Below are 12,216 nucleotides of genomic sequence, written 5' to 3' on the forward strand. Positions count from 1 at the left end.
CCTAAGCAGCAGTGTTTCCTATCCCAGTCCTCCTCCTACTGAACAGAAAAGAAAGAGAGAAAATGTCCATATGATTAAACTTTGGGACTGTAATGCATCACAAGACTCCTGTAATTTGGTAAAGATTTGTGATATATTTATGAATAGGTCAGTGAAGGCATTCCTAAAACTACAGCTATGGCAAAGGACATGGCCAAAGTGGCAGCATACAGAAGGATGAAGAATAATGCAAAATATGCTGTAGGTCTGTTAGGTAAACTAGTGGTGCCAGTTTTGCTAGAACACTGATCACTCATATAGAACATGAAAACAACAATAATGAAACACAGAGAAAAAAAATGGAAACTGATGGGAGGAGGATTTGTAGACAGAACAACTTGCTCTCATACCTATTACCTGTGTTAATAAGGTCACAGGTAGTATTTGTAGAAAGTAGATAACCCACCTTATCTTGTGGCATTAAGAGAAGATACACATACCTGATGTTTATGTAGTGTTTAATGAGCCCAGTCTTCAGATTGGGCTGGAAGCTGGTATCCAGCAGAGCAACTAAAAGGGTGAATATCCCTTAAGCACTCAAGCATCTAGCCCCAGGGAGCAGCACCGGCAGCATTCACGAAGCTCTTGGGCTGCTTCAACCCACCAGACTATCTGTGGGCTGGGCAGGGTAAACGCAGCTTCAAAGACTCCCAGTGCCTGGGTCTGAATAGGACCAAATACGTGAAGTACACTTATGCCGGAAAACTATATCTATGAGGAGTCTAGGTGGAGGGAGAGAGAAGTAGAAGTTACGCAGTGCTTAGGGAATGCTCAAAACCCAGGGTTGCTGTGAACCCTCTACTGCAGCTGTTACAGAAGGAAAGTATCTTTGGACTTCTAGGTTAGATGGAAAACAAGAAAGGGTGTCCGGTGGTTACCCTTAGCCAAGAATTGAATTTTATGTACGTTTTGCTTGTCAAGGCTTATCTTCTACTTTATAGTTGATGGCATTAAGTCTTGTTTAAGAAATTTTTGCCTTTGATTTCATTTTGAGCCAGTGTGTTGTTGGGGGAAAGATGAAGCAGAGTGAAATTTGCAGATTTAAAGTGACCTGTCTTTAGAGAAATTATTAAAGTTTTGAGTACAGACAGTGCTTGGGAGGAGGACCTGCTCCTGGGAAAGTGCTTGAGAACCTGAGGGCTGAGAGATGCTTCTTGCCAGGCTCTGCAGGAAAGGCTGCGTCAAGCTGTTCATTGCCAGCTGCTGACTCCTGGTATGGAGCAGCTTTGCTGGACATGCATTAGTGTTCCTCCTGAAGGAGTCATGCTGGAGTGAGTGCTCAGGTCTGTGGACAAAGCATGAGATGTTTTAGCCTTGTCATGCTAAAAGACTCACTGCAGAATCAGAGAAAGCTTAGGAAAAGGTAATAATTATGTTTTCTGATATGGAGAAAATTCAGATGGAGAGGTTGAAAAAATAGCGTATTTTCACCCTACAAAGAAGACAAACATGAGAACATCTTAAAAATGTGTGTGCTATTTAGCACAATGGTATCAAGAAGCTGGGTAGGGAATGTAAGTTTCTCAGTCTCATAACAATGCGGAAGGAGATATCTTTGATTTTATGAGACAGTAAACTTACCATTGACAAAAAGAAACAAATACTTCTTGAAGCATATTTTACGTGGTGAGGCTTATTGTCACACATGGTTTCTTATGCCAACAGTTTTACAAGGTTAAGGGAAAAAAGGAGTAGACATTGATATAGTTATAGAATTAATTCAGATTGATAATACTGAATGACGTTAGAATTTTTGGAAGGGATGTTACCTTTCATGCTTCAAAGGATGTTTAACTACCAGAGAAGAAAAAGAGAGAATATATGCATGTATGTGCAGTTCTGGCTATCTTACAAGTGATGATCATGGGATTCTTTGAGCTCTCTCACTAGTGTCTGGTACTAGTGAAATGATGCTAGGCTAGATGCCTCTAATCAGATGGCATGTAGCATGCACAGAAGTGGTACAAATAATCTGACTTAGGGAGGTCAGATTTCTTTGCTGTGGATCAGATAGACTGATTTTGGCATTTCCTCAGCCAAGTTGCATAATAGCCTGTGACATGCATCCAAGCTCTGCAATGTAATGATGTTTCATGGTGAGCCAAAAAGATGATGTACTGTGTGTGAAACAATGAATGTTATTTATCCAGCTGAGGCTCGAAACGAGGTAGATAATTTTATGAGGTAGGGAATTCGGGCACATCGTCCCAGGAAGACCGAGGTACAAAGCAGAAGACTGACAGGCCAGATGGGACGATTACGCAGAGTGGGAGGAAAGAAGAGTCCAAGTGTTACGTGAGCTAAAAAAGCTAGGAAAAGAGGAAAGAGCAAAGAGGCTGATGAAGTCAGCTGGAATAGATCTATGCAGTGTTTGTAAGAGCGTGCTCAGCTTCGGAGGTAGAAATCTTCCCATTTGTCCCTACTTGGGATGGAATTGATGGCAGTGCTATGGGAAGGGACTATGGATGTGTCTGTTGAATCTCAGGTGCCCAGACATCCATCGAGTGAGAGCTCAGCTCGTTGGGATGTTTCAGTACTGTTTGCTGAAGTCAGTGACCATGCCAGCAAGAGGAGGCTAGCAGGATGGGGCCGTTAATTACGCAGCATTAACTGGAGTCACCACGCTGCTCGTGGTGTGCGTATTTCACAGGAAGAGGTGTTGGGCTCAGCGGCTGCCGCGCCGCTCTGCTCTGCTGCCTACCTGCGTCACTGGCCTGCGCTGTCGCTTGGTGCCCCTACAGCTGTAAAACAGAGAGGTGTCCCTTTGCTGGGAAAGCGGTCCTCTCCGTGTGAGCACCGAGGGGTTGGCTCGGTTCAGTGCGGTACTGCAAGTCCTTTCTGGGTTTGTTTGACAGGGAGAAGTGTGGAATGTGATTAAATGATGGCAGCTGGGTTGGACTCTGGAAGTGGAAAGGAGAGAGCTGAATCCATTGACAAATCGGGGTGATGGAGCTTGAAATGCAACCAACAGCAGTTATTTTGCCAGCGTTACAGCAGAATCAGAAAGGACAGTTTGGGCGGCTTGGTTGGTTTGGTTCAGCTGACTTCTAGATATTTTCATCACGTGATATCAGCAAGGTTGGCAGTTTTATGCCTGATGATACTGAAATAATTCTACTAACTTCAGCAAAATTGCTCAGGATTTACTCTGAGGACGTAATTGGGCCAATTCATTTTTTTGACTTGATGGGCAAAATCTTATGTTGCTGTAAACTCTGTGTGAAATAGATGTCCTTCGAAATGGCCAGGAAAATATTCTTCTTTTCATGTACACATGGAATACTCGTTACCTTTAACAGTAGCTATGTGTGTGTGTCAAGTGACATGTGAGCAAGGTCCTGGGCCTCAGTAAAATGGGGAACAGGGTTCTGAACTCTTCTGTTATCCTTAGGCTGGTGCACCAGTTTGGTGTAGGAGCTCTTACTTGCAGGGACAGTGAGTACCTGTTGGAGTTTGGTATAACCCAAGATGGGTAAATCCTTTTCCTATGGCTTGATAACACCACTGTAGTTCTTTCCAAAATTAGGACAAACTTGACTTTCTAGATCAGCTGATGACCAAATGGTGAAGCATTTTGACGTGCCTGGCAGGTGCTGATAGAGGGACTGTAGGTCTCATCCACCAAATGTTTTTTGGGGTGTTTTGTTTTTGTTTTGTTTTTTTTTTTCAGTGTGCGGCTTTGAAAAGTAGAATCTGTGTGCTGTAAACATATCACTAAATGAAAGAATACAGGTGGTGCCAGTGTAACAATGTGCTAGTACCACCCTTGGTTCTAAAGATGAATATGTGGATTTTTTTGAAAGACCTGACTGTTAAGGCATAACTTCCTATCCCAGTTTGGGCCACTTAATTATTGAATCTATCTCCTTAGCAGCACAGGATTAGTCTTTAGAAGATTAAGAAAAAGTTACAGAGCCAAAGCTTGATGGAGGCAAACTGCACATTGTCTATTCCTTTGTTTTCAAAGTTCTTAGCTGGTGTGAAGCAATGTAACTTAGTCATCATCACTGATTCATACCGATTAAAAACCTGAGCCCAGTTTTCCCGATGCCTCATAAATGTGTATTATTACAATGTAAATTATTTCTTCTATAGCTAAAAATGTATCTCGGAGAAGGGAAACACTATTCTTGTTTTAGGCTTTTGATAGGTCAGTCTTTTTTCCCTTTGAGCAAGGACAACCTGTTCATGCTTTTGGAATGTTCTTTTTTAGAATGTAGGTGGAGAACTGAACTGAAGAAAATCCTGCTTTTGCTGTCTAATGTGTGAACAATATACACCATCTTTACATTTTTGTGTCTTTAATAAATTAACGATGTCATAGTTTAACTCAGTTTAACCAGCCCAAGCGCTGGAAAAATGCAATAATAAATAAATTTTAAAAGAGTGTATTTTCCATCTGTTATATCTGATTTAAAAAATATGCTTAGATCTAAAATTAAGATTTATGTTGTTCTTAACTATCAGATTAAGATAGATTCTCTTGTCCGTTTAAGCTTAAGCACCTATCTGAGTCTTTTTGTAATGTGAAGATGGCATGTTGGCTCCCACCCCTTAAGGCGTGTGGCTGATTTATGTGACCTTTTTTGATATATGGCAAGGCATATAGTGGAGTACATACAATAGTAATCTGCTTTCCTCTAGTAAAAACTGCCTCCCATATAGCAGTATAAAAATAGTAGGTTTGCCACAGACCTCTGGCACCACTACGTGTATAGAGGACAAATTATTAAATTATTAAAAAGAAATAGGGCACATTGAGGCAACCTCTCCAGGACCACAACAATGATCTGACAATAGTCTATCTGTACTAATTATTTCTGATTGCAAAGATTAGAATATCTATTATTAGAAGGTGAATGTCACCAAAGTTGTGCTTAATATTTTTGAAAATATCTTGGAAAACCTGTTAATAGTTACATTCTTGTTCCTACATGGTCTCTGCAATGGTACTGTATCAGTAGTTATTTCAACAGCTACTTCTACTGAAGATTGAGAAGAATTTGGGGGTTTAATTGGAAGAATTTGGGGGAAAGAGGAGGAATTGTTTGTTACAGTCTTATTACTGACTTGTTACTTTTTATTGCTTGTATTTCAGTGAAAATATCAAGTGTCAAAGTCTAAAGCTGTTACCTGGCTGAAGTTGGTTGTGTGTGGGGTGTGAGGATTTTTTCTGTTTGTGGGTTTTTTTGTTTGTTTGCTAGTTTCTTATGGTAGGTAAGAAAAGCAAAACATTTTCAGCAGCTGACATTTACTGCTTGAGAAGATAAATTCAGATAATTAATTGAATCTTAGTTTTTGGAAATATACCCCCCCCCAGTTTCTTTAATTTTCAACATTCCCTTCATAGATGTGGAATATCAGTGACATTAATTTTTTTTGATGTTTGAATGGAAAAAAAAACCCAAAACTCTTCAAAACTTCCTGCTCATAAAAATTAGATTCATAAATGTTTATGGAAGAATAAAATAATTTCAAATATTTTGAAGCTAAACTAAGTTAAAAATGAAAACCAGCTGATCTTCTGGCATTTTACTCTTACTTCCTACCTGTAGGTAAATGTAGCGAGCTTAGGAAAACAATGTATTAGCAAATCTTGGCTACTATAAACTAGCTTTTGCTTATTGCTCAGTATCATTAATCTTTATTAACCCAGCTCACTCCACTGAGATTCAAACTTTTGTTTTTCTTTCTAAGTTTTGTATTTTTAATATAAAAAGATGTTCAAAACAAACTACTTTTTAAATACTCTGGATAAAATTCAATTCATCATGGACATTTCTGATACTCTTCTAGAGAGATTTTTAACCTGGGCAAGAAAGTTCAGATTAGTTGTGTCATACGTTGTATATCTTGTGCACGCTGTAAAAATCTGTGGAGTTGTAAGCTGACATTGTGCTTAGTATAACTTTATTCACTTCTCCTTCTGCTGCAATGAGTCTCCACCAAATCCTCCAATTAGTGCAAAGTTATAAAACTATAGACAGATGGAAAATTAATATTTATAGCAAAATGCCCAGGGTTTTGATAACTGGAAACTCTTGGAGCAACAGATGATGTTAGCAGTTAAGATTTAGAGAAAGCAGCCTGTTCAGAAAAACATGAAAGCTCATGTACTTTCTGAAGTAGTAGGTCATCTAGTGATGAACTTAAATGTCAGCATTAGCATTTCTGTGAACTGGAACCATCCGTAATTAACTGCTTAAAATGAATTGCTTTGTGTTGGTAAAAAAAAAAAAAAAAAAAAAAAGAAAAAAGATAAATATATAGAAATTATTTCCTCAAATGGTCGCCAAAACTCAGTAGAAGTTTGCAAGATCCACCACCTCTCATCTCACAATTTCTAAGAGGTTTGCAAATGCCATGACCTTGACAGAGACCTGAGCAGTGCAGAAATCAAAAAAGCTTTCAATGAGAGGGAGAAGTGATTCACATTACTTAGTGGCCCTTAAATACTGCTGTCCTGATGAGCCAAAGGTCAGGTGCGGTGGTATGATTTCATTAATACTGGTCTAAGTCCAGAGTAATTTTCCTAACTTCAGTAGTGTTGTTACTTTGGAAATATAATAATAATAAGCATTTTTCTTGTGATTGATACTTACATCTAAATCAAGGCATCTCAGAATAACGGCTTAGAAGGGATCAGTGCTTGATGTCAGAGGAAGGACCTGAACTTCTTTGATGTCACTGTACACAGCTACTAAACTGGCAATTTAATGCTTTATGGAAATATGGTTTGCTGGACAAATTTCATTCCTTCCTAAAATTCATAGCTTGAAGTTACCTTCAGGGTTTTCTGTTAGTGGCTTTAATACCTTTTGCTGGTCTGTAGCTGAAGTTTTTTAGTTTTGAAGTTCTGTTCTTTTCTCAAAAGGAAACTTGGTAGTAGACATGTTTGTGTGTGTGCATGTGCACACCTATAGCACAGTTAAATTTTAATAAATAATATTCTGCAAAACAGGATGGGAATATTTTGTTGCTATATGCTGAAAGACAGGTCATTACCTGGTGAAGAACCTTAAGTTTCTCCTGCACATCCATGTTTGTGATCAGCCCAAATTGCTGCAGAGCTGTGTTGTGAGCAGTGTTTCAGGAGCAACTTGCAAGGTTCTCCACGCTGAAGTGACACTTTTGCTAATTTTCAGCATATAATAACAAAATATTCTTGTCTTGTTAAGTATGCTGTTGATTATGAATATCCTATGCCATTCTTGCTTCTTGTAATATTGTTGTCTTAAACTTGTGTTGCATTATGCTACTACTGTAATTATTAAAACAGAACAAAAAAGAAGGATTTTAGTGAGATTTATAATTTTCTGATAGGAATAAACCTCTCTGCTTTCAAGGCAAGAGCTGCTCCTCTTTTTTTTCTTTATTTTTCTTTTTTTTTTTTCTTTAAATCAATATTCTTTTATTTCCCTGGCAAACTAATGCTATTTCATGTATATATTGAAATTGTATCACTAGTGTTGCTTTTCAACATCTTAGTCTTTTAAGCCAGATTGCTGCAAATATATAATCCAAACTAAGATTTGGCATTCGTATGCATTTAAAAGCTATGGGATGATAGTACAGATGATTTGTAAAATCTTGTAGCTGTTTAAAGTAGCAGACAGTTGCTTAACTATTTGCACAAAACCACCTGTGCGCCTAATATCTATCACAAACGGTGAGATACAGCCACAGCAGAGGTACTTGTGCTCCTGCACGCGTTGCTGCTTTTGGAAATTCCAGCCGTGTGCTTGCCTCTCTTCAGCAGCTTTGAGAGTCCCACCTGTGGTTCTCTCTTCAGAGCAGCAGCATTTCAGTACTCTGTGTCACTGCCACAGCTGCTGCCTCTCTTCCGAGCTGTACAAGGAGAAATGCAAGTGTACTTCCCTTGCAGTTTCAGGAACAATATGTCAAGGTCACCAAGCAGAGGGGAAGAATGTTGTACTGATGTCTGCAGTTTAGAAAGGACGTTGAAGGTTGGAGTGCAGAAATGAGGGACAAAACCAATTTGATTTTTTTTCTTTAGAGGTGGCAGCAGACACTGACTATAGGATGCAAAAATTTGTGGGGAAAGGACAATGAGTAGCAAAGGACTCCTTAGCAGAAAGCATACAGGGACTAAACCGTTGTGGTACGGCTAACAGATACAAACTGGAAGTAAAGCACCTCAGACAGTGTCTAACAACACACACACTGTTGTTAGTGTTTGGGGGATGGCAGGCCAGGTGATGGTTTCTTCATCTCTTCGATGTTTTCAGATAAGGTCGGATGCATTTTCCAGAGGATTTGCTCTTATAAATAAATACTAATCTTGGGGCACAATACAGTAATAACTGAATGAAATTTAATGCCCCGTGGTAAGTTTGGTTTGAGAAGATTGGAGGAATGGTGCAGCAATTCTGAGGAATACAAAGACTTTTTTTGAGAGAAGAAAAGGAACAGTTTCTTCTCTGGGTTCGTCGTGGAAAGCACAAGAATTGATGGGCTTCAGTGCAGCAAGTTGGACATAAAGAAAAATGTTCGACTTGTCAGAACAGTGAAATACTGGGGAAAAAATACCTGTGGAAATTGCAGTAGCAATTTAGATGTGGTTAACTTTTTCCTTGAGAGAGAGGGATGAACTGGATGACCTCTAAAGTTTCTCCCAGCCTTTTTTCTGAGAGCTTATAGTGGATCATGTAGCTGTCAATTTTATCTTCAACTTCCTAAATTTTATTCTGGTTATCTTTTACCCTTGCTCAGCCAAAGTCTCTGGACTTCATGTAATGCATCTGTTTAATGCCCTTACATCCAAACACAAATGATATTCTACCTATAATTTCAAGAAAAAAAGTTACAACCTACCATCTTCTTTTTAGGTCCTCCAGGGAAAAGAGGTAAGCGGGGCAGAAGAGGAGAGACTGGTAAGTTTTCAATTTCATAAGATCCATTGTTATTTGATGTCTGTGTTTTTGTGAGGATGTGTACCCAGCATGCCTTCATTTTTACTTTTATTGCTTGTGTGCTCTGAAAGAGAGTTCTGAAACTTCTCTGGTAAAAATCTGTGACCCTTGGCATATACCTGGTGGCTTTCCAGATAGTTTTCTAGTCTTGGGCATCATTAATTTGTAGGCGCACTTCATAATGGTTGACATGGTACCACTGGTAACACATTGCTAATTGTCAAACCATTTTGGTGTCTTCTCACACTTGTGGAAGTTAGAATAACTCCATGTAAGTCAGTAGTTGGAGTACTATAAGTCAGTGTTGCATCAGGCCACCTTGGTTTGAGGCGAACAATTTTATAAGGAAATAAAGAAGGAAATAAAATTCCTTATGTTAAGAATGTCGGTACTTAGGGAGATAATGTGATAAGTAGACTACTCTGTATGAGAGAAATTGTTGTTTACTAGAAATGAGCAGCAATTAAGTTCTTACAGAAATAAGAAAAATATTTGTTGGTTCGTTACCCTGTACCAGGGAGGTTGCTGTTGAGAGAATCCCGCTGTTGGTGTGGAGCTTGAAATGTCATTTGAGACAATGTTTTGAGGTGCTGAGCACCTCTTCCTGCTGACATTCATGGGAATTGGAACTGTTGATTACCTCGCGGGATTGAGTTTTTCATAAAGGTGAACTTTCTGGAGGCGATGCAGGAGAAAATGAGCATTTCTGTTCTCCTTGGCTCTCTCATCTAATCTGCCAGTTAGGAAAATCTTCCAATCGACTTGATCTCTGTAAATCTTCTGTAGCCTTTCTTATCTCTGCAAATGATCATTTATCTAGCTCTTAAAAACTATTTCTGTATTTTCCTGCATCACAAAACTGAAGACAAGCCCTGCCAAAGATTAATAGAAATCTCCTTGGTGTTTCCATTCGGTGTTTGCGTAGTATTTACTTCAGAGAAAAATGCTATGGTACAGAAGGAAATTCTGTGGTTGAAGACTGTCTTACAAACGATCCTGGCAGTTACTTTGCAGGATACTTATCGATTCATTTTACACCTCAAATAAACACATATTAAACTATTAATCAAGGAAATTGATCTCTCTCATTTAAAACCAGACCTGCACCTTAAAATGCTGTTTAAGAATGTTTACCAGGATAAAGAAATCACCTTAGTTACTGGACAATAAAATTGCATTGTTAAAACCAAAAGCCTGTCAATATTAAAAGCAATCTCAAAGTACAGCTGCTGTCGTTTTATACTCCTTTTGCACTTCACTTTATTCAGAAATTAGAGAGAGGCATAAAAGCTTAATGAAATGCCATTGATTTGGGAGCTGCAGCTGCTCAACTTAATAAGACTGAAATAGTAGATTTGATTTGTGGCCCTTTGATAATGTTTCCAAGAACTGCTATACAAAAGTCTTTGAGTCTAAATAATTGAAAAAATGTGCAAATATCACTTCACAAAGTGTGACATTTTAATGGGGAGCATTTTATATGTGTGCCTTGAGAAAGGAAGGTGATGAAAGAAAGTTCAGCACTGTCAGGTGGCCACTGAAACCTCCCCTCACAGGCAAAGTTGGAAGGCTGGAAGATGCTGGAACATGTATGGCTTGACAAGATGCCAAGGTTAAATGCCAAGGGTACTTTGTGCAATTTTGCTGCCAAGCTGTGGTCAAATGCCAACTGCGTGGCTAACTGAAACTGGTGATGTGGTTACATATGCTTTATGTGGAGTCTGACAAAATGTATTGTAGTCCATGGCTGGTATTTTTGGACCTGCATGAAATTGCATGGAAATGGATGGACAAGCAACTTGCATAAGATTGCATGACTGTAATTGAAGAATTGGTAAGGTAAGCGCATGCATTTAGGCATTAGTCATATTTACAGGTTGCAAAGCACAACCAAAGCTGAAAAGTACTTGAATGGGAAAATGTGTACAGTGTATTAGCAGTTTTGCTCACTTACAATCCTGAGGCCTTGTGCTTGGCTTCGTACGTATGTGTCTTTCTTTAATAACTTCATAAGCTTACATATTCTTTTTTTCTCTTTTTTTACCCTCTTTCCCTCTCCCCTGCCCCACAGGACCTCCTGTAAGTACAGTGATACATTGTTGGTTCTTCCAGAATCAGGGAAAAATCTGTTAGATCCTGTTAAGATATCACCGTGATAAAATGATCATGTATCATCAAAAGGGAATTTTGATATTTATACTTATACAGTGTAAACACTCACTAATTATCTTGGAGCTGAATAGTTTAATCAGAAGGTTCCTTAAGAAAAAAGTCTCTAAAAAAATAAAGATTTATATTCAGCGCTTCAGATAGCAGTGTGGATCACAATTCCACGTAAGTATGTTATGTTCATGTTCATTGCTTATGACTTGATGACAGATATTTTACTACAGTATAAAAATGTGTGAGTATGCTATCAGTCATTCTGCCTTTCGCTGGGTAGTAACTTCCTCTGCAGTTACCAGAAAGTCTTAGGGTACAGGCTCCTTGTTCTTTGCAGGTATACAGGCTGTCCAGCTCATTGCAGTGTAATTGCTACTGAAGCCAGTAAATGCTTGTGTAAAATGAGTATTAAATAATACTATTTAGTTTAGTGAGTTGGTTGAATCTTGGGCTAATCCTGTTTGTAAGAAAACAGTTTCTGTCTTCTGGGGTTTTATGGTGGTTTTGGTTTTCGGTTGGGTTTTTTGGTTTTTTGTTTGTTTTTTGTTTGCTTTGTTGTATATTCCCAGGATAGGTCAAAAGTCTGACTTGAAGAACAGGACTAAACACATATATCTCAAACATTCATATTTGTCATGCCATCCCAGTGCACCATATGGTGTAGAAGTGTGGCCATTAGAACAGTATTTCTTTTGCACTGTTTGCAGACTTCTAACTATTTTTATTTAATTTGATAGATACAGTATTTCCACAATATTTTCAGGACCAGATTATCTGTCTATTTTATGCTACATACATGTTTGAGAATAGTGAATTAATATGTTGAATTTCTGCTGTGACCTAATGATTTTACTGTAATCTGTATATATTGAGCAGTGATACTACTTATCCTTGAAAGGTTTTGACCACGTGCTCAGCAGTTCAGAGTGGCAAATTCATTTAACAAGCCATCAATGAAAAGCCAGACTTAATGCTGCCTATATAAAAGAAACACTGGCTTCCCCAATTTCTTTTTCAGTCTTCCCATGAAACACAACCAACCATAAATCACGATACAAGTGATTTTCCTGTAGCAAGACAA

At 38.6% G+C, this 12,216-nt stretch overlaps 1 protein-coding gene across 1 annotated transcript in view; it reads left to right on the plus strand.

Moving 5' to 3' along the window:
- COL25A1 (collagen type XXV alpha 1 chain) overlaps positions 1-12,216 on the plus strand; it is a 335,707-nt gene that overhangs the window by 157,826 nt on the left and 165,665 nt on the right. The window contains exons 3-4 of the mRNA XM_052774794.1: positions 8,889-8,933; positions 11,044-11,051. Of these exons, the coding sequence (XP_052630754.1) occupies positions 8,889-8,933; positions 11,044-11,051 (53 nt within the window). The remainder of the gene's footprint in view (positions 1-8,888; positions 8,934-11,043; positions 11,052-12,216) is intronic.

This window comes from Harpia harpyja, chromosome 2 (genome assembly GCF_026419915.1).
Source record: "Harpia harpyja isolate bHarHar1 chromosome 2, bHarHar1 primary haplotype, whole genome shotgun sequence".
NCBI classification, from domain to species: domain Eukaryota; kingdom Metazoa; phylum Chordata; class Aves; order Accipitriformes; family Accipitridae; genus Harpia; species Harpia harpyja.